Source organism: Cupressus sempervirens, chromosome 8, assembly GCF_028749045.1.
Source record: "Cupressus sempervirens isolate cs-2001-9-10 chromosome 8, ASM2874904v1, whole genome shotgun sequence".
Taxonomy (NCBI): domain Eukaryota; kingdom Viridiplantae; phylum Streptophyta; class Pinopsida; order Cupressales; family Cupressaceae; genus Cupressus; species Cupressus sempervirens.
The window spans coordinates 537280741-537305395 of record NC_143125.1 but is presented as its reverse complement, the minus strand read 5'-3'; the positions used below and the strand labels follow the sequence as shown (position 1 = coordinate 537305395).

General features: G+C 32.2%; 1 protein-coding gene and 1 pseudogene across 1 annotated transcript; both read left to right on the top strand.

Moving 5' to 3' along the window:
* The first annotated feature begins 18113 nt into the window (after positions 1-18113).
* On the top strand, positions 18114-20018 carry LOC149543562 (cytochrome P450 86B1 pseudogene; annotated as a pseudogene).
* A 244-nt stretch (positions 20019-20262) lies between these two features.
* LOC149543561 (cytochrome P450 86B1-like) lies at positions 20263-23629 on the top strand. Its single transcript, XM_089795810.1, has 3 exons — positions 20263-20307; positions 22974-23387; positions 23504-23629. The coding sequence occupies exons 1-3, from the start codon at positions 20263-20265 to the stop codon at positions 23627-23629; spliced, it is 585 nt and encodes a 194-aa protein (XP_089651936.1).
* Positions 23630-24655: the final 1026 nt, after the last annotated feature.

Here is a 24655-nt window from a genome sequence, read left to right as displayed (position 1 = left end):
TTTATATTACAGAAATAATCAATCTATTTTACACTTTAGAAATATCAAGATTAATAAAGTAATTCCTCCTATTAAATTATAAAATAACTTATACTTATTCTACTTTTTTATATTTTTATTTGAATAGATTTCAATCAAATTCTATTATTCAGAGCTCTAAATTTTAAATCATTTAAGTGTATTGACATTAAATGAGGATATTCAAATTATTTAATGGATATGAAACATAATCCTTTGAGCTTGAAAAATGAAAAAATGTAAAATTTGATAGGATTACAAAGGAGGTTAAGTTAGGGGGACCCATGACCTGTCACACTCAAAGTTAAAGCTTTGAGTGTGTTGGTTAAGTTTGGCCCTTCGCACTTGAATAAATACTTTTTTTCACTATAATATATCATTATTTCTCAAGAAAACTTATCTTTATGGTCCAATAAAATATAATCCTCATCCCTTGACCAATTCTTAGGCATGTAAGAGGTTAAGAGGCATAAAGTCCCTCTTTGATGACTTTCCAACTCTTAGACATTGATAGTGTAGCAAGTTGTGTCATGCTAGTTAGTCAATTAAAATAAAGGGAGGAATCCTTAAGGAAATCATTTTTCCAATTAAGGGATCTTGAAAAGGTGATTGATCTAGTAAGAAAAGAATTCTATATAAAGGGATCTATGAAAAGAGGATAATCCTTTAAAGAAATCATTGTCTCCATTAAGGGATATCCTAAATAACATATAGGGAACGTAAATATGAACATAAATATATAAAAAATTAGCCATTTACGCAAGAGATACTGCATAGAATTTTTTTGAGTGCATTATCTTGAAAATTAAACACCTAACATATTCTCATTTTGGGACCATTTTGTGCCCAATTTAGTGTATTTTCTATAGGAGAAAATCATATTGCACTTAATGTATAGCTTATTCAAATATGTGTCCTTCATTCTTCTTCAATATTTCTTTAGCTTGAGTTTGACCCTTGTTTGTAGGAATGATTTCCCATTTTTTATCCAATCCAATAACTCATTTCCTCAATGAGGATCTATTCATTCATTTGTGTATTTCATGATCTTCTTCAAACTCAAAATAACTTGTATTCTTCCCCTCAATCCTATTCACCTTCTCCACTATCCCTTCAAGTTTTAGACCTAGTTTACCTATGACAAATAACTAATATAAGGACACCCTCTTCCCCAATTTTGAATAACATGATACCAAGTCCAAGCAAAAACTATCCATTCGGAAAAAAAGAGTTCAAATGCAAGGAATAAATCAAAATCCAATAAGATTTCATGTCCTCATTTCCTCATGAAACTTATTCCCCCCATCGGAGGTAAATAAAATGAGTTTTCTATCTAGAAAGGGGATCTACATTCATTCATCAAGCATCATGCCCCCCACTCTCTCTCTGTCCAAAATTGTAGAGAATCACAACATATACTTCATAAGGTTCTAGCTTTCCATGATTTCCTTTAGGATTTTTTGTGTTTAGTCAAATCTATTATGACAAAATACTTGATCACATTTAGAGATTTAATTGCATCTACAAGGTATGATGTACTTCATTGTCTAGATCTATCACATTCTACATGATAACATGATTTTCCTATTTAATTTCAAGGTTGACTTTTCAATAGGGTTTTGAACAAGGAAGGCCCCTTTCAACTTTCTTATCCCATCTTTTAGTGTGTAACAATAGGCTGCAATATTTTGTTTATAGATCAAGGTAGAATGAGTGAAGTCATAAGATCTAGAAAAGTTTTACCAAAATTTGTCTTAAAAGTTAGCATTTATGAATTGTACCCCAAAAGTGGAATTTTTATAGTAATTTTTTAAAGTTTTGCTTTCCAACCTTTAGTAAAATTTCAAGTATAGAAAGTTATAGGTCCCTATTTTCCATATCTACAATTACAAGTAGTTATAAGACTTTGAGAACTTGGATACTTAGATTCAAAGTATAACCTTCCTCATCTTATTTCCAAGAGCACTCATTTTCTCTTCCTTTTTCATGTACTTACTTTATCATATTATATCTCTTAAGGAATTCAAAACCCAATTAAGTTAAGCATAGATCTTGCATTGACACTCTTTCTCCTTTTCTTCTTAATGGCGAGTTTATGTTCCAATGTATGCATTTATTTGGGAGGTCATATAACCTACACAATTTCCCCCCATTACCTATATACAATATGTGTGTGGTACTAGAAATTTGAAACAAGAACAAAAGTGTACACTCTCATAGTAAAGCAATTGGGGGCATCTTATAGCATAAATCTCTCCAAGGGTGCATGTATGATTCATTAAATCTATTCCTCTAGTTAAGAATAAAACAAGGGAAAAATATGCATGAAAAATGAAGCATGAAATGAATCTACTATTTGGGGTTGATATGATCATATGATGATTCACACATGCTAGAATTATACAAAAATAAAATGTCACCATTCCCCAAAGGTAGAAAAACTAAAAGCACAATGGAATAATGCCACGTAAGAGTTATAAGAAAGAGTCTCTTTGGGTCTACATTAAAAATATAAAATAGAATAGGTAGCTATAGTTTTACATTATCCCCAAGTAGACAACACAAAGGAACCTTTACAAGTAATGAAACATTCACAACATAATATGGAAGACATATAAAATAAGTGAGATAAAAATAAAATAATGTTACAAGAAGTTGATTACTTTATCATCTTGCACCAATGAAGAATCAGTGGTCATCTCAATAAATCTAAAAATATATATAACATGTAAAATGGGTATGATAATGTTCAAACTATCTCCCCTTCCCCCTTGGAAATACAAAATAAAAATTAATAAAAGGTGCTCAAATACTGCTAAAGCTTCCTCAAAAATTCACTAACCATCAAGGATAATTAGGTTGTTATAGAATATATTAATATTCATTGTGTTAATAAAATTTCATTTAGTAGATTTTGTTTTTGATGTATAATAAATGCCAATTTGATTCCTTCTAGTAGTTATTCATTTGAACAATTTAGATCAATTTATATCTTAGCTATCAAATTTTCTTGACTACCTTTAAATATGATTTTCATAGTCAACCCTTGGCACACCATGTTTCTATTATTGGTTTAATAGTGTTATTTTTAACTTAAAGGATTTCATGATGAATTACAGATGATAGAGTTATCAACATGAATACACAACTAGAGACCAAAAATATGAGTATTCATATTACTACTACCATTAATCCACAATCACAACACAATTTAGATCTATGTATGAAGTAGTAATTTGGTTTTAGTTTCTATCAATAACAAGAAGAGATTATAGGTTTCAATATTCATTTAAAACTACTGAAATCACTATCATCTTTTAAGTCCCAAATTTAGGTAAATTCCTCAGGGTGACAATGCATTGGTTTTTTTCATGTTATCTCCCGCAATGATAAAATCATCAACATATACTATTGTTACTAATATGTTAGCTTCATTAACTTCTTTCACATATAAATTTGAATTGTGAGGACTCTTATGGAAGACTTGAGTTTTACAAGATTTATCAACTTTATCTTACCAATCTCTTGGAGCTTGCTTCAAAACATATAGACACTTTATTAATTTGTAAAATAGATTTTCTTGTCCTAGGCTTTCAAATCCTTGTGGTTTGTGCCATACTAATATATTCATCAATTTCACCATTGAATTGAATTCATTCTTAAGATCCATTTGGTGAAGATGCAATTTGAAATCAAATGCAAACTAGATATTAATCCTAATAGTACCAATCAACGTTAAATGGAAAACATTTCTATGTAGTCGATTCCCTCTTTCTAATAGAACCATTTTTCTGCTAGTCTAGCCTTGTCTTTTCCAATGCTTCCATTTGACTTGAACTTAGTCTTATACACCCACCTATTATTGACAAAATTCTTGTCATTGAGAAATTTTACCAATTACCAATTTTTTAATCTTTTAGTTTAAAGAGTCATATTCATTTTGCATAGCTTGTTTCCATTCATGCTTTTATAAGCATCATTGTATGTTTGAGGATAATTTTCCTCCATTATTGTGTTCATTAGAGAATAATTCATTTGACAAATAAGTTTATAAATCTCTTGAATATTCTTCATCTTTGGATAGATATTAGATTCTTCTACCATATTATAGGTTGCCTTTGAAATTTCACTAGTTCTAAAACCATTGGAAGATTCATCATTATCGATGGCTACTTTTGGAATAGGATAGGATTATACTGCATCCTCAAACACCTCATAAAACTTTTCATCCCTACTTGTGAAAAAATCTTCCCCACTAGAATCATACTTCCTATATCCCTCCTTGCAATCATCACAAAATACAATTATGCACTTGACACATTCTTTATATCAAATTTATTTTCTCTAATTTTCATTTGGTATGTGAGAAATTCTTTATATACCAATACTCTAAAATGCTAATTTCTCTCTAGTCCATGCTTCTTTAGGAGTATTGCTTTTCAAACAAGTAGTGGGAGATCTATTCAAATTATGATTTTTTTTATTAATAACCTCAACCCAAATAAAAAGGAAGACCTTTGGATTGTAGCATGCATCATGCCATTTCTACTAATGTTCTAATCTTCCATTCAACAACACTATTTTGATGAGGAGTATATTTGTTAGACATTTAATATTTAATCCCATGATATTTATTGAAATATTCAACTTTTCGTTGACATATTCTCCACCATTATAATTTCTTATTCACTTCATATTATTCCCACTTTGATTTTCCACAAATTATTTGTTCATTTCAAATTTTCTAGACATTTCATATTCGTTCTTGAGAATGTAGGCCCCAACTTTCCTTTAAAAATCATCAATAAATGTTAAGATCTATCTAGTTCCTTATTTTGATGTGGGAATCAAAGGTCCACATAAATCACTATAGACAAGTTGAAGAGGTTTTCTTTCCCTTCATATAGATTTTTCAAAACTATCTTTATGTTGTCTACCAACCATGCCTCATGCTCATACACTTGTATTTACCTTTATCTAGTGCAATCCATCAACCATATTAATCATTCAAAGATTACAGAACATTGATAGATAAAGTGACCAAATATAACGTTATGACTCACTTGTGGAGGATCCTATTGTATTATAAGTTCTTTTGAAAAATATGTTAAAGTTTTGTAGATACTATCACTCTCAACTCCTATTTATACTACTTTGTAATCATCTTTAATATTCTTGATTAGACACTTATATGGATAATCCTCAACCTTACAATAATGTTGTGTTATTTGACTTATTGAGATAATATTTTTAGTTAATTTAGGTGTATCTGATTTGCATTTGTAACTTTTAACTCTTAAAAATCATATCCTTCCTTTGATAATGAACCTATTCTATCAAATGAATGTGAAATATCATCCCTAATAAACATCCTTGCACCCTTTGGTTTTTCTAAATAACCATTTTTTAATTATAAGTCATATGATAGCTAGCTCCTGAATTAATATACCATGTGTCAGTTGAATTTCCTTGAGTAGCTATGTGCAAATACTTGTAACATTATGATCAACCTTGATAGTGAAAGAGGATTTATTACTATATTTTGTAACTTGTAATAGCACTTGTAGATATTTTTGTGCTTTTCAAGTTACTATTCGAATGATATATATATATATATATATGATATAAAGAGGCATGCCTCTTGAAGAGACATGTCTCTTTAATATATTAACTTACATTAGTTATAGTTATAACATAATTAATATACACACAATATATTATAATGATATGTGTGTGTGTGTGTGTGTGTGTGTGTGTGTGTGTGTGTGTGTGTGTGTTAATTATTCCATATATAATATTTTTCATATATTATATATCTCATATATATAATATAATTTATCTGACATAATTATAACATTAACACTCCCTCTTAATGAAGAAGGATAAAACACATAGATATTACACAATAGGTAATATTTCAAAAATAATATAGGAAATCTTTGATTAGAACATTTCCAATATATGATATCATATAAGTATTGGCCTATCAGAATATCAATATATGATATTCACCAATTACTATTTGATATCATATTAGGTAACATGAGCATTTGCCTATCAGAATATCAATCAAATGATATTGACCAAGTACTCTGAGTAATGGCCTATTAGAACATCAATTAAATGATATTCACCAAGTACCTAAAATATATCTATAAAAACAACTTGTAGATAGTTAAATTAATAACATCTAACATCTTGTTGTTGATTTATAAGATAAAGCCTTTCATGATTTACAAAAAATATATATCATGATACAAGTTATTGTAAATTCATCACCTTTCAATAACTTCTCCTAATACAAGTGATAATCATTTAGAAGTCGTCACTTCTTCATGATGTAAACAAGGGATAGGCTTATACATGTATGCCATCAAAATTTCACATGAAGTCTCCATGAATACTATCATGTGGTGTTGTCACAACATTCACCATAAAACATATCAGAAAATAAGGTTTCTCCCTCTTAGTTTGATATCAACTTTCCTGACCTCTTAGCACAAGGTTCTCTCCGATGAAGTGTTCGACTCCCTCTAAATCTATTATCATCCTTCTAACCTCTTGGAAGCAATTCATGTCATGCTTCCCTAGTTCAATGGGTATCTTGATAGCATAATGCCTTCCAACCTACATACATGAAACTTTATCCCATGAATCATAACCAATCCTTTAGCTATTATAGTTTCTAACTAGTGTTGAATCCATCAACAAGGTCTACTCCTTCTGAACCAATATCATCAAAAGTTTGATTTAAACATTTTTATTTTCTTCTCCCTCTCTTTCTCCAGGGTTTCCTCTAATGAAATATTCAGACTCCCTTACATAATTTTAATCTTTAAGGATATTTTCTTCAAGAAACTCATGCTATCCAATGATTCATGAATCCTAAATCACAACTTCTTTGGAGCTACTATCATAAGATTGAGTCTGCACAATATTTGGTAGCATGCCTAATGTACCAATCTTCTTTTCCTGCAAGGATATTCTCAGAGACAAAGGAAAAGATCAAGGCAAACAACTCTTTATAGTAATTATAGAAATACAAAATAAGAGAGAGATTACAATGAGCAGATACATGCAATACCCAAGGATAATAAATACTTATCTACAATAATAATATATGTTGCTCCAATGAAGGTCCATATGCATCAAATCAAAAAATTCCTCCATGTAAGAATTTGTCAAACAATTTGAGTACATCTTTTCTGCTCCCATATAAGAATGATTCAAATGGGAATAGAACATTGGTTATCATTCCCCCTTACAATGTTAGATTCCCACTCTTATATTATTGAACATAGAGATACTCCAACAAAGTTGCATATATTTGGACACACAACCTATCTCCTTGTAGCTCAAGCCACATTGGTATGGCTTTCACAATGTGTCCCATGCCCATGTGCTTGTTTATCATCATTTCTACAAATAGTTACAATGCATCTTTTTAGAAATGTGTTAGTAAGTAGAATGTCCAGCAAGACCAATATTTCCATGAATTATGACCATGGTTCGAATTTCTTTCAGTTTTGTGAGTTCCAAAGCTATGTTTCTCGACTAATGGGGGTCGATGATTTTTGTTCCAAGTCATTGTGGAGAATTAAATTGCCACATAATCTAAAGTCCTTGCAGTGTTAAATAATATAACTTGTGCATCATTTGTCTTGATCTGACAATGCTTCCACTGGTTGTGCCAATATAATGTGTCAATAGATGGAGGACAAACCTACTACTAAGAGTGAATAGAAATTTTTAGTAATTGAATAGATATCATTTCAAGAAGCCTATGTAGATGATTGATGTTATTCACCAGCTATCCCAAAAAGGAGTTGTCTTGGTTCTGTGAGGACAAGCTCAAGAGATGTATGTCTCATAGATTGAGTTCTGCCCATATTAGGTCATACAAAGTTTAGGATAGCCTGACTACCAATGTCCTCAATATTAACAACCTATAATTGTGTAGGCTTTTCAGGCTAGGCACCTTTTCTTTGTAACTCCATTTCCCATTCAATAGGCATTTTAATGTCCTTGTGTTTAATAATATGTGGAGCCCTCAGTTCAGTGGTAGGACTGGCTGACTTCTGGATTGTAGATAGAGCTTCTTCTAGAGACTTTTCTCTTCTTGGATTGATTATCAAAGGGAGAGACTTATTCAACAAGTGATAATGAACTAGAAATGTGAAGGCATGATCAACTGAATGTTTTTCGAAAAACATGTTCAGAGTCTTGAACTCATAGGTCAACACATCTTTAGGTTTGCATCTTTAAGACTCATAGAGGAGTCTAGAAACAATCTATATAAATGTTCTATATAAATAGGACCATTTGACATTGAGTCACAAGCTCCTTCTAACAAAACATGAGACATTTTAGTAATACAGATGTCCTTCAAGAGCATCATTACTATTATAGACAAACCTTTTCTATAGTGACCTAGGATCCCAATATGGACATAAGACAAGTTCATGTATTAATAATATTTGGGATCGACTCTTACTTTTTATTGTAGTTTTCTTATTTCTTTTTGGGTAAACAATGTAAGACCTTCAGTTCCATTGGTTACAGTGTAATGCCCTGCCAAGGGATCCAAAGAATTTCACTAAGTTTGCCAAACAATTTTTTTTGAAAACATGAAAGATAAACCATTCACAACACTTGCGGAAGAAATAGAAACAATTCGAATAAAAGTACACATAACAGATTACATTCTTTAAGGATCCGTTAACGTTGAATCACATCTAATCTTAACCATTCATCTAACATCACAGCCTTACGAAATAACAATGATACATCCAACATTCTTAAACCATATACAAGTGTCCTTTTAGTAATTACATTTTAGAATCGCTCAATCATCCATTGTACATGTTACAAGGTATGAAAGAATAAACATCCATGTAAATATAGTACATCATCATCCAATATTAATCCATGATGCAATTAAAGTAAATGAAACCACATATCATACATGATATAGCATCACCATAAAGATATAAACATCCATCATAAAAGATAACCATGAATTACAAACATAAATAACTAAGTGCACGATTCCTCCCAACCGTAAATAGCATCATTAGACCATCGTGGATCCTAGCCATCCCTCCATGTGTAACATTCCAAAGCACCGAAGAGATCATCGATATTAACATAGTAGGAATGTCACTCCTAAAAACATCTTACTAATATGCAAAGTAAAGCATAAGACATATGAAAATCATCAATGTGAGAAACATACCAGTAAATACATCCATCATAGGGTATATCATCTATCATAATGACCAAGAACAGAATGAAGATAAATACCAACCAAGAATACTCCAGCCATGGTATCTCGGATGGATCTCAAATGATAAGAGTGGAAAAAAATACTACCACTCGACCGCGTGGTACCTAAGTGGTCCACTCCCACCGTGCTGAGGAGATAATCTCAAGTCCCAAATAGGCTATCAAAATCACATAACATGAAAATACTCTCTAAGTCTAGGAATCATAAAAGTATACTAACTCAAAGGTTCCATCACACAAAATCAACTTCTAATTCTCGAAGGCACACAATGACATGTAGGAAACCTACTCTGCAAGCGGGCAAGTGTCGTCGCATTTATCATGTACAAGTTATCCTAATAGTTAGCTAAACTCCACGGGTCCATACTGATCTCATGCAGCCACTAGTATCCTCTCATACTGACGAGGCATACTACGAAATGCAAGGTCACAACCATGCGTTCTCACTACTCCCATCCTAGCCTGTACAAGCACTCAAGGCATGGGTGAGAACCAAAACAATTATCTTTTTAGGTTCATTTAATCCTCATTTAGTGTGTAAATGTTATCACTTATTAACCAAACTTACAATGAGTTACCCTGGCAGCCACTTAGGGCCCCGACCCCCATTGCAAGCCACTTCCCGACACTACAAGTAGATAACCTACCCTAAGCTCATGGAATCATAAAATCACCACAATCCTATACAAGTGACTGGAAAGAAAATCCAAAAGATAATCCATAAAAAGAATCATCAAATATCCACAGTATAAGCATCAAATATCCATAATAAGAATCATCAAATCTCCAAGATAAGAATCATCAAATCTCCATGAGCATCTGAAAAGCATCCATAGAAAATCATGACCACAACAGTTCTCTATTGGCAACTGAAGGCATCACTAATAATCATAAGTATCATTTGATTCTCAATAACCAAAATATATCTCAAAATAAATCACAATATCCATTGGTTCTCAACAAGCAACCAAGAATATCTCAAAATCATACTGATCAAAGACTCCAAAATGGTTGAGTCAAACATGTCACAACATGACATCATCAAAAAATAAATCCATATTTCAATCCCATCATGGTGACTAGAAAATAATCCAAGGATAACTGATTGATGACTCAAAAATATGGTTAGCTCAAGTGTCTCATACACATATAACTCAACTTCACACATGACGACTAATGAACAATTACAATCAGTAAATATAAACATTTCATAGAGCACATGATCACATAACCATGGTTGGGCTTATAAAGATTGAGACCAAATAAGATCAACATGCCATCATATCTCATAACCCCCGAGCCTCTAGTAACAACCTAAGACTGGTCAACAATCTAGTCAACCCAAAACCCAAAACAAGAAGCATAGAGAATGCACAATGCAAACACATGTTTTGGTTTACTAAAATCACATAGTTGAATTAAGTGTAGAGCTTCAGTGTTCGTTTCAAGTATACTTCAAGTGTCTAAGTTTCATCATTTGACCTACAAGTCAACCCATTTGTTCCCCCAATAGCATTATCCTTCCATTAATTTAAATAATATTCTAAGAATAACTTAAAGGTAAATGCAACTCTAATCATATTTATTGATAACTATTTAAACCATTATTTATTAATAGTTTGCTAGTCCTTACAAACATTAATAAATAATAAACTCATCAAACTATAAATACTCGATCTATAGAAACTTTACATAAGCTTCATTTAAAAACATCCTCATTAAACAACTATCAACATAATATAAAATTACCATTTCTTAAATTATTTAATATATATTAAATAATATTTAATATACATTAAATAATTAATATTAAAAGTCATCTATTCTCTAATCCCTCAATATACAAATTAATAATTCAAAATCTCTTCTCTATTAATAATAATTGACAAATTATTATTAATCAATTATCATTTATCATTTTCAATAAGTCAATTGAGAACCTCAAAATAATAGATAACTGAAATATTATCACTATTTAATTAACTTGATTAATTACTTAAATAAAAATTTATTAATATTATATATATATATATATATATATATTCAATACTCCATTATATTTACAAAGCTGAACTAAAATATAATATTATACATATACATAAATACATACATATATATATATATATATATATATATATATATATATATATATATATATATATATATATATATATATATATACAATAATTATATTTAATAACTTTGATCATACTTAAACCGAAAATTAAACTTTTTAACAAATTCATAGTAATCGGCCACCCCTTGCATGTACCGTTGACTGTGATTATCACAGTCTGTACCTGCAGTATATATATATATATATATATATATATATAAACGATTTAAAAGTTTTAAGTGACGATACTCACTTAGCGACACCTTTGAAAAGGACCGTGCGACAGAAAAAGATTTGTCGCAGGTACCCTGCGATCGCTGTCGCTAAGAGGACAGAGGGGAGTATAGGGCGCGGGTCCGTCCCCCCAGTATTAATATATATATATATATATATAATGTTTTTAAATAAACATTTTCCCTCTTAATACTATTTAATAATAAACACTTTCACTATATATATGGTTCGAATTTAATAAATAAAGTTTCTCATTTCAATTTACAAATATACACATATATGTGTATATGTATATATATATGTATATACATATATGTATGTATATATATATGTATGTATATATATATATATATATATATATATATATATATATGTATATACATATATGTATGTATATATATATATATATGTATATACATATATGTATGTACATACATATATGTATGTATGTATATATATATATATATGTATATACATACATATATATATATATATATACATACATACATATATGTATGTACATACATATATGTATATACATACATATATGTATATACATATATGTATGTACATACATATATGTATATACATACATACATATATATATATATATATGTATGTATGTATGTATATATATATATATATATATATATACATACATACATACATACATACATACATACATACATACATACATACATACATACATACATACATACATACATACATATATATATATATATATATATATATATATATATATATGCAGATTTACAAAAGAGAATATATACTTAGATTTAAAGGTCTTTTCTAAACAAGAATTTTTTCTTTTAAAGAATTGTTTTCTAAACATATCCATTAATCCATCCAATAGGTTTAACTATAAATTTGAAATCATCATTCTCAATTTGATTCTAATTCGAACCCAAACCCGTTTAGATCTAATTTCTTCTTTAATAGGATCTAGGGTTTTTCTATTATTTTCTTCTCAACCAATAAAATATCTAGATTCCAATTTAATTGTAGATTCAATCACAAGGAGTATTCAGACACATATAACAGACATGATGAAGACAAGAAGAGAAATAGTGCAAAGAGAATATGTGAATATCACGAATGCACCTGGACACTGATGCTAATCTGCCATGCTTTAGAAGTCCATAGAAAATCCCTTCCTTCTCCATCATTCGCAATTCCTCCAAGATCCAAGCCAACCAAAACCCTCCAAGTGACTAGAAGTGCTAGAAGAAGCATAGTAGCATGTAGAAACATATGAGCATATGAGCTTCTCCAATGCATGTAAGTTTTGAAGCTTCCATTTTAGCTTGTAGCTTGTAGCTTGTAGCTTCCATTAATTTTGCCAAAACACATTAGGAGAGCCTCTATTTAAAGGCCTCTAAGATGCATCTAGAGTGTCTCTAGAAATAACTAGAAGATAAGCATGACAACCAAGCATGGGTCTTCTCCAACCTTCTAGATGAGTCTTAAGGTTGTAGACACCACGTGCTCAAATAAAATATGCTAACTCCTAAGTGTAGACAACTAGTGCATTCTTAGAGTGCAAACTCATGTGTTGTCTACATGACAACTCCCGAGAATTTGTCAACTCCTATGTGAGAAAATATTAAAATAATGCACATTAATTAATATAATATTTACTTTACTCTTTCCAATTTAATTTATTTATTATTAAATCTCATGCACTAACTTTAATATCTCCACTTTTCAAACTTAATATATTTATATTTTAATCACATGAAATCTAGAATCTTTTAATAATTTTAATATATTTTCCACTTTTAAATTTCACTTTCCAAAACTTAATTGCTAAAATATTTATTATCTTTAATAATATTATTATTTAGTCATTTATTGAAAAATGAACTCCAAATATATTATTATTAAAATAAATATTGTCACATTCCAAATTTAAACTTTTAACTTTTATTTTCAAATTTAATTAATTTCCCAATTAATTAAATATTAAAATATCATATTAAATTTCCATTAACTTAAACCATTAATTAAATCTTTTAATTAGGCTTAATTAATAGAAAATACTCCAAAGACTTCACAAGGTAAAAATATGAAAACCCATCATAGCCAAAATACATATAAATCAAACCAAGGGTTAATATTATGAATTACATCATTCGATGCATTCAGAGGGTACTCAACTCAGATACTTGTCCTAATTTCCAATTAGAACAAATGGCTTAAAGGATTAGGATTTGGACTTGAGAATTTATCTCCCCTCTCTTATCATTAAGATGATGTGATAGGGTACGCTCATCCTAGCAATTTAGGGAAGTTGATACCCAGTACCTGCAACCTGCATAAAAAACCATGCATGTACAAGCACAATATATACTAAACTAAACATGCAATGGCAAGAAGTGGTGCATCATGTAGATCCCGACTAGCAGGTGACTACGACTCCCTTCCTTAACCACATCAGACACGCCATACAAAAGCAAACACACACACCATACACATGCAAGTATGGGGTAAGTATCCATAAGAAAACACATATGATAATAAAAACCATCTAGCTAATAACCATCAATAACTGAAATCAATTGAATAATCATCATGCATACACGAACTATAAAGTCTAAGTAATCACATCACATAATAAGCTGAATCCATAGCACAATATTTGATAGTCTCAAAACAATGCTGCTAACCATCAACATAAAACTAGCTCTAAAAGAGTTCGATAATGATAACAAAAATGTGACCTAGGGGTAGGCACTACATATAGTATGTTGTAACACAACCATACATTTACTTACACTTATATAAAATAGAACTTCTCTCAGACCTTTAGGAATATCTCTATAAATTTTTGCAAGCTTCATTCTAAGGACTACATATTCTTTATCATCAAACCTATCACCATAATCTCTATCATAACTAGTATCTGAAGGATTTGATTCAGATTCATTTGGAATCAAACCCAACCAAATTAGCACCTTACTTCCTATTTGATAGGAAGGGAATTCAATATTACTTCTGACTCCTGCAGTGCAAAAAACTTAATAAGATGTCATGTGATCATCCATCATCAAGATAGTAACACTAATATAGACCTATAAGCTTGTGAAGGACATGGTGGTGAATGTATCTTAATACACCAAACACAAAGAAGAAGAGCTTCCATTCATCTGGATTCTCAAATGTATAGTCTCCCACAAATTATGGATAATTGTGATCAAGATTGGCCAATTGTATAAAGATGTAACACAATTAACAAAGAGTCAACCTTCATGCCTACGAAGTTGTCATATAGACACCTCTCAATGTATTTCCTTTGTCTCATTTCTTATCATGGTCTACGAATTGCTAAGGGTCAACTTTGATTGCTATTTTCTCTCTTTCTAGTTTCTCCTTATTTCTGATTGCCTTTATCAATTATTTATCGTCGAGTATGTTTATTCAACCATGCTTTTTTCTTTTATTCCTCTTCTCTGCATTACTTCTTTGATTTCTATGATTCGATTGATGTTAATCATTCATTGTATTTGCTCACGTATATGACATTTGATTTACTTCCAATATTAAGTGATTGTGATTGGCAGATGAAATTCTGATTTGAATTGTTCACATATATAAATCCAATCTCTTATCTGCATCCCCTCAAGAACTATGCCCAAGCACAAGTTGGTAGACTAATTACAGTCTAGATCACGAGGATAGATCAAGCATCCTGACCTTCTGATTGTATAGATCCTAGATTTAATCAATGTACAATATTCAATTGTGTTGATTGATCATTTCTTGCAGATCGAAACTTTCATCAGATTCAAATCTCAGCGCCATTTCATTGTAAGACTTTATATTAATGTTAATAACCATTCTTTGACCATCGTGTTATTTCATTTGTATCAGATTGTATATTATACAAATAGAACTCATATTTATTGCATTCATCTATACTTTTCTCATCACACCTATATGAAAAAAATTTGCAATCTTTGATCTTGTAACATTCAGGTCCTTAAGATCTTCCTTTAAGCTGTAAAGCTTTCTTCAAGGGAACCTAGCTTTGATACCATGTTACTGAAATAGGATTTATTACTATATTTTGTAACTTGTAATAGCACTTGTAGATATTTTTGTGTTTTTCAAGTTACTATTCAAATGATATATATATGATATAAAGAGGCATGCCTCTTGAAGAGACATGTCTCTCTCTTTAATATATTAACTTACATTAGTTATAGTTATAACACAATATATTTTAATGATATATATATATATATATATATATATATATATATATATATATATATATATATATATATATATATATATATATATATATATCACTTTTAATATAAGTTAATTATTCCATATATAATATTTGTCATATATTATATATCTCATATATATAATATAATTTATCCAACAAAATTATAACATTAACAAACCTCACAAACCTGTTCTTGTGAAAAAAATTGATTGCATTCCTTGATTAAATATTTTGTATGATTTCTTATGACATTGGTGACTTTTATACACTTCTTCTCTGCAATTATAAATCTGATATTAGTTTTGAAATTTCTCCACTTATTTTGTTGCTTTTGACAATTATGTCTTTGTTGATTATCTCTTGATTGATTTGGTTGCCCTTGATTTATCTTTTCTATTGACTCCCTTGATTTGATTTCTTTTAATAAAATATGATTTACCTTGATTGTAATTCTTATATCTACCTCTATCAATAAATGCTTGATAACTCTTGCTAGACTCCCTTGTAAACTTATTAAATCTAGACCATCTTCATTTAAAAATGCACCGTGAATGTCTTCAAGGTTTTTACTCTCAAATTTTCTTATTAGTTCTAATGTATGGATGAAATTATGGTACTCATCTAGAAAATACTATATATATATATATATATATATATTAGAGTCTTCATACTCAACCTTTATTTGCTTTCGTACATAGTTTTTTTCTTTTGTTTCTACTAACCATAATTCTTTCATTTGTAAAATCAATTTCATCTCATATTTTCAAATGTCATTATTAGAAACATTTAATTTTTCATTAGCCATAATATTAGAGTTCTCCAAAGTAACCATGATAAAAAGAATCACAAACACAAGAACAAAAATTATAACTCCTATCAACATATAATAAAAATTATATTATCTAACTTTAATATTAACCTTTTTATAAACCAAACAAACAAAAGCTCTATAATTTTTTAATTAATCAAAAATTTAATAGAAATTCAATCAATCTCTTTACGAATTGTCAAAAGCACCATGAAAAGATACCCATAACTATGAAATCACACTTTCAATCAACAATTGTAACTCTTCAATACCTTTGAACACAATTATATGGAGAAACTATCAAAGCTAACACATTAAATTTGGAACTGTAAAAAAAACGTCAATTCAATAGATACTAAAAATAGAAAACCTTATAATCCAGCAAAGACAAGTCAATAAAAATGTCAATCCTCTCTAAAAATTTAGGGCACAGCACTCAGTAAACAGCCTCGCGGCTCCAGAAGTTGCAGAAGAAACCCAAACCATAGATGGAGCTCAACCTCAAATCTTAGCAAATTGTCAATCCCTAGATGAACTCTTTGTTCGCCACTGCCCAGACTTAATAGCCACAATAGACAAATCTCGTTCCATGTGAAGTGCATAACAACGTATTGAATGGGTGGAGGGTCAGAACAGCTGCTGTTACTGTCTGGATTGACACTGGCAGAGGCTTTGACTCTGGCAGACCAGTATTATATCCAGCATAAACTTAAACAAAAATAGCTATAGAAAAACTTACAGAACACATCTGCCTGTGGTACCATGAAAAACAAACATAGCAAATTAGGAAACATTGAAAGTCCATTGAGCTGTGTGCCAATTACAGTCTGGCAAGATGAGTACAGGCTCAGGATTCTATTCTAAATATACATTGAACTGTGTGCCCATCACAACCAGCTGTTAGATGGAGTCTGAAGATACATTGAAGCCTGCATATGAAATAAATGATCTGAGCAGACTATGTTGTAAGCGGAAAATTTGGGCACATTAGAAAAGGTAATTACAAAGGTGTGCCCTGCATGCATGAGGGATGCGCTAGTGGCTTTACGAAGCTCCTCTGTGATTTTAAGTGCTGCAATATCTCATTTGCATTTCTAAGCATGTTGTCTAAGAGACCTGAATTTTCTTCTGCAGCTGCAAATGTGCGATAGTAATATGTCTCCAATGTTATTATCAGCACAAAATATGAATCTGGAACATAACATTATCGCAGGAAAACTCCTCGATATTATGCTGTTCTTTATCCTGCACCTTGGAAACATTTCAACAATTTCGGTCGAACTCATCAAACAAGGCGAAATAAAAAAACATCTGCATTTAAACTCGCATACTAATGCAAAATTAGTACCAACTGTATTCAATCGAAAGAGTTGTGTAAGAAGTTGTTGGGATCTTACAGAAAAATGAACGGAGGTCGGCAGAGATGCATTTAGATGGCGGCACAAAGCTTCTACTTAAATGTTTGGTCTGACGATCAGTTTGTATTTGGTGGCAGAAATCAATGCCCACCAACAGATGGGGATAAAATTAAAGAAGCCGCTTTGCCAATGATGTATATTTGGAACTCACCTATTCACAGAGCCGGTGTATATAAACACCCACTTCGACTGTGCCAAAATAACTCGTCACCTTCACAAAATTCTGAGAATGGGAAACAGCTTCAATAAGCTTCTCTGTTCCCCGTGGTCGGAATCAAGTCTGAAAGCCACAGACATAGCACTGGCGTTATTAGGATTCATGCTTTTCCATTTCCTTGTGCAGAGAAAAAAGAAAGGGCTGCCAAAGTGGCCTCTGATAGGCATGCTGCCTTCCTTGGGTCTTCATGTTCATGACTTCCACGACTGGACTACACAAGTCTTGAGAGACTGCGGAGGGACGTTTTCTTGTCAAGGGTTGGCCATGAGCGGCATGACAGGCGTAATAACAACGAACCCGCTCAATGTGGAGCACGTCCTGAAGCTCAAATTTAACAATTATCCAAAGGGACCCTATTTCCGGAATGTTGGGCACGAGTTTCTAGGTGACGGCATCTTCAACGCTGATGGCGATGTGTGGAAAGCGCAGAGGAAAACTGCCAAGGCAGAACTGAGCACTCGGTCGCTGAGGTTGAAAATGAAGAATTCAGTGGAAGAGTTGCTGCAGAACCGTCTGCTGCCACTTCTCGAAGAAACGGCCCAGTCGGGTGAAGCAATCGATCTGCAGGACGTGCTCTTGCGTTTCACCTTCGATAACGTGTGCATGATAACGCTGGGAGTCAACCCGGGTTGTTTGGCCGGCGGGAGAGAAGAAGCAGGGGAATTCGCCCGAGCGTTTGAGGAGGCCACGGAGATGACCATGTTGAGGTTTGTGACACCTCCTATAATCCGCACGTTCATGCGGTATTTCCAGTTGGGGCCCGAGGGAAAGCTCGGCAAATCTTTGGCTACCATTAATGGGTATGTTGACAACATCATCGGGTCTCGAACTGGGAGCTCCGGTGGATGCAACGGGACTGATCTCCTGTCGGCCTTCATGATGGTCCAGACGGAGGACGGTGACCGGTACTACACAGACGAGAAGCTGCGGGAAATAGCAGTTAATTTCATTCTGGCCGGGCGGGACACCTCGTCTGTGGCGCTCTCTTGGTTCTTCTGGCTTCTCTTATGCAACCCTCGTGTCGAACAATGCATCCTGACGGAGATTGGGTCTGTCTTGACGAAAAGATGCTCCACTGGTGTAGAAGCTGTTGAAGGAACAAATGGTTCCCTGAGGTTTAGAGCAGAGGAGGTGAAGCAGATGCATTATTTGATGGCGGCACTGTCGGAGTCCATGCGGCTGTTCCCCTCCGTGCCGTTTGACCTAAAGGAAGCGGACTCTGATGACCGGCTTCCTGACGGGACTTATATAAGAAAGGGCACGAAGCTAGTTTATTCGATATATGGGATGGGGAGAATGAAGAGCGTTTGGGGGCAGGACTGCATGGAGTTTAGGCCCGAGAGGTGGCTGGACAAGGATGGGATCTTCGTCAGTGAATCGGTATATAAATATCCAGTGTTTAATGGTGGGCCAAGGCTTTGCCTGGGAAGAGACTTCGCTTACTCCCAAATGAAATTAATCGCAGCGACTATCATTTGGAGATTCAAGATGAAGATCGTGGAAGGACAAGTTGTGAAGCCCAAGTTGGCTCTCACTCTCTACATGAAAGATGGGCTCATGATCACGTTGCAGCCAAGGGAACACCTTTGATTCTAATTCCATGTCTTTCCGCACATAGGATATCTTTAGTTTCAACCATTTTCAGGCCACAGTAGTATATACATAACTTTGATTTTAATACATTGAATATTAGAGTTTTTTTTGGCTTACCTCATGCTTTTTGAAGAGGGGAAGATCAACAAAGTCACCTTCCTCGTCCTTTCGTAGTGGGTAAGAGTTTGTGCAAGTTTGGTCTATCTAATGCTGGAGAGTAGGTTTGGTTGAATTACTTTTGTCCGATCACTCAAATGGTTTTGTCCCTTTTATTATCTTTTCTTTGTTAGAGATGTGGATCAATATAATAGAGGTAGGATGGGTAGACGCGCAGTTTCAGAAATGGGTTATCCTGAAAAGCTCGTATGATTCATATAACTGCTTCTATCTAATATTAAAGTATGAGGTTTGGTATCAGATTAAAAGTATGAGGTTTGGTATCAGATTATTCAAATGATTTTATTCTATTCCACAGATAATATAAGTTGAATAGTTGTATGATTAATGAATGTGTTTTCTTAAAAACAAGTTAAAAGTCTTAGAATTAATTATGTAAGCTATTAGGTTGGAATGGTGAGGAGAAAATGTTAAACAAAAAAGTATGAGTGACTAAAAAAAATTAAGAATGGTTCTTCAAAAGGGAGAAAATGTGGTGGTTGTTTCTACTATTAATGGGTATGTTCTATCTTACTTACCAGTTTCTTATGGTTTGGAATGTTTTTATGTTATGAAATTGTTTTACTCCAATGGGAAGATATACTACACTTCATTAGTATCATTTCCCCTATTGAACCACAATAGGCACATAGAGGAAATTAATTCATAATTTTTCTTGCTTTCCTCCCTATGCAAATATATGGAAAAGGCTGACAACCCTCATTTGCATCAAGACATGATCTACCTTCTTTACCAACATTGTAGAACCACTCTCCTACTACTAGACATTGCTTAACCTATCCACAAGGTCTATTCACATTCATCTTATTAGCATTGAATTTCTGCAAGAAGAATCCCTTCCCAGTGCTAAAAAGTATGACAATCCTTCCAAAAAAAATAGCAAGGGTCATCCTCAACATGTAGTTTTGATTGAAGAAAGCCTCCTAAACAGTACCTCTCAAAAGAGGAAGGCTCCTACAAAAAAGTCTTCCTTCATCCTTGATACTAGAAAAATTGGAAATGTGGGAAAAAGTTATATAGATATTGATGAGGAGGACTCTAATGCTGATTTGTAGTTGAAAGAAACAAAACAATGCCCTCAAATTGAAGATAAGAAATAGGAAGGTAGTTCCAGGCAAAGAAGCTCTTCCACAATTTCAAAAAAAAAGGAGAAAGAAAAAATTGAGTAAGAGGAAGTGGTTACAGAAATTGATCAACAATTTGAACCTATGGTTTGTTAGGAGGCAGATAATATTGAGAATGAGAACTACACTCAAAAGTAGGAAGAAATGGAGGACACTAATGATGATAACTTGATGGATATTCGGGTAAACCTTTGAGAGATATAGGAAATGCACAATTTTGAACATGCATCCTCTAAGAGTGAAGAAGTTGGTATTACTAAGAACAATCTAGTGCACTTGGAAGAAGGGAAAATTAATGATTGAAACATTATAGGCTATATTGATACCCTCCAAAACAAAATTGTTGTATTGGAAGAAGTGTCCCCTCACACAATTTTTTAGGATGGCACAAACAAAGTCATGTTATCTTGTCATTGTAAGTTGTATGACAGTCTTATGTAAAACACTTTGGTGGGAGTTGTCAAAGGAAAAACTAGGCTATGCAAGTTCCTAAAAAATAATGAGGGTTTCAATGACTTGGACGAGGAAGTGGAAGAGTGGAAGAAGAACCTAAAGAGCCTCTCTAAGAAGTTGGAAGTTATGAATAAGTCTAAATGATTTACTCATTCTTTTGTTTACTTACTTTGGTTGGTTTTAACTCTAATTAATACTATCTCAAAAGATACTTTGTTTATTTTTTTTACTTTGTTCTATTGGGAATCAAAAGAATATTAAGTTTATTTGTAATCAAGCTTTAATATATTAGACAATAGTAGTAAAAATAAGCTACTTATCTTTTTGTTTGATAATGATTATTGGAAGTTAGCTTATACCACTTCTAGTCCCATGTGATTCTTGGTTATTTTGTTGTTGGTTGGTTGGCGGGCTTAAGGTTGTAATGACCTACCATTATTCTTTGCCTTTGTTGTAATGTTGTTGTTGTAATGTTGCTTCTTGTATGGGTTTAGAGTCTTCTCCATAGAAATTAAATGCAAACTATGATGATATACTATTGGATGGGTTATATGATTTTTCATTTATAGTCCTATCACTTTGATATAAGTTTTTAATTCTCCTTTTTATTGTGTATCTTTTTTGTTTTCTTTTCAATGGGCTCTGTAAGTTGATTCCTAATATTACAAACAAAAATAAATAATCCAACTTTTCAATTTTTACATTCGATAGATATTACTAGCATCAATATGGTCTATTACCTAATTAAATGCCATCCATATTTTAATCATACCTATTTAAATCTACAATTTCAAAATTAAGTAGTTTGAAAATTGGTAGTTAGATCTTTACCAATAAAATAGACTTATCTAGTAATTAAAATTGAAGATTTTGTTTATGTCATAATATAGTTTTAATAAAATTATAGGATTATTGATTGTGTTATGAAAGTAGATTGGACAAATAACATAAAAAATTCAAAGATAGTTTATTGCAATAAAGAACAAAATTGAATAAAGAAGCAACGCCTTCAACAATAAAAAAAAATGAAAGATGTTAAAATTTTCATAGGGAAGTGGAAGAGGTCATGGTGGTCTATTAATCATAATAAAAAATATATTTTTAGTTAGTTAAAATTTCTAGTAGTTTTGTACATGAATGCTACGAAAGACTAAATTATTGAAATTTTAACAAAGCTTGGTCTTATTGCATTTAAATCACCTATATATTTTATATGAATCATTTTTATTGAAAAATATTCGGGTCCCAAACCGAAAACGCCATTGGCGGGACCAGACTGATCTTCTGTCGGCCTTCATGAAGGTCCAGACGGAGGAATGTGGTGACTGCCTTCACACAGATGAGAAGTTGCAGGAAATAGAAGTTGATTTCGTTCTGGCCGGGTGCGACACCTCGTCTATGTCGCTCTCTTGGTTCTTCTGGCTTCTATTATGCCAACCTCGGGTCGAACAATGCATCCTTGCTGAGATTAGTTCTGTCTTGTCGAAAAGATCATTGCCTGGTGTAGAAGCTATTGAAGGAACAAATGGATGCCTGAATTTTATAGTAGAGGAGGTGAAGCAGAAGCATTATTTGCAGGCAGCACTGTCAGAGTCACTGCGACTGTTCCCTGACATCAAGCAAGCAGACGCCTATGATTTGCTTCCTGAGGAAAGTTATGTAAGAAAGGATATGGGGATGATATATTCGGTATATGGGATGGAAAGAATGGAGAATTTTGGGCAAGGATTGCATGGAATTTAGGCTGGAGAGGTGGCTTGACAAGGATGGGATCTTCGTTAGTGAGTCAGTATATGAATATCCAGTGTTTAATGTTGTGCCGAGGCTTTGCCTGGGAAAGGACTTTGCCTACTACCAGAAAATTGATTGCAGTGACTGTTATTTGGGGGTTCAAGATGAAGATGGTGGAAGGACATGTTGTGAAGCCCTAGTTGGCTCTCACTCTCTACATGAAAAATGGGCTGCTGGTTACGTTGCAACCAAGGGAATCCCTTTGGACTATAAATTTCTAATTCCATGTACTTTCGCACGTAGGATATCCTTAGGCTCAACCATTTTTAAGCCACAAAAGTATATAAATAAGGTTGATTTTAATTCATTTAATATTAGATTTTTTTGGCTGACCTGATTCTTTTTGAAGTGGGGGAAGATCAACAAATTCACCTTCCTCATCCTTTCGTAGCGGGTAGGACTTTGTGCAAGTTAGGTCTATTTAACGCTAAAGAGTAGGTTTGGTTGAATTACTCTCGTACAATCACTCTTGAATGGTTTATGACATATGTAGAGACGTAGTTTAAGATATGAGTTATCCTAAAAAGCTCATATGATTCCTATAACCGCTTCTTTGCAATATTAAAGAATGAGATTAGACATCAAATTATTCAAATGATTTTTATTTTATTTGGTATTCTTTAAATATGATGAATGATTTATATAACTTCTTCTATCTAATATTAAGGAATGAGATTTTATATGAAATTATTTAAATAATTTTCTATTATTTGGCATTCTTTATATATGAAGAGAATAAAAGTTAAATAGAAATATGGTCAATGAATGTGTTTTCTTAAAACAAGTTAGAGGTCTTATAATTCTTATATTACATTATATAATATGATGATATATTATTAGTCTATGTCATTAACAGAGGATATTGCACTTTTCGATTAGTCATTCTAGTATTAATTTGTTCTTAGAAAATTGTACAACTTCCATTAAACCTATGGTTTAAAGAAAATTTTATATTAAATTGACATTAAAAATGTAAATTTCTTATTTCTTATTCGCTACCAACATTTTTCCCAGGGATAACTTTAAGAAACCCCTCCTAAGAAAAATATGTAAAATGCTGGCGAATTCAAGATTAAATATGCAGGAAAAAATTCTAATTGAGGGTAATTTTTTCATTCGAGGCAAGGGAGAAAATTATTTTCTATTGGCAAAATTTTCCTTTCCAT

Excerpts from the sequence above, each read along its gene's own strand:
- LOC149543561 (XM_089795810.1), top strand. The coding sequence starts at position 20,263 with ATGGGTAGACGCGCAGTTTCAGAAATGGGTTATCCTGAAAAGCTC. Across the intron at positions 20,308-22,973 it reads TGGGTTATCCTGAAAAGCTC|ACTGATCTTCTGTCGGCCTT; the intron begins GTATGATTCATA and ends TGGCGGGACCAG. Across the intron at positions 23,388-23,503 it reads ATATGGGGATGATATATTCG|TGTTTAATGTTGTGCCGAGG; the intron begins GTATATGGGATG and ends ATGAATATCCAG.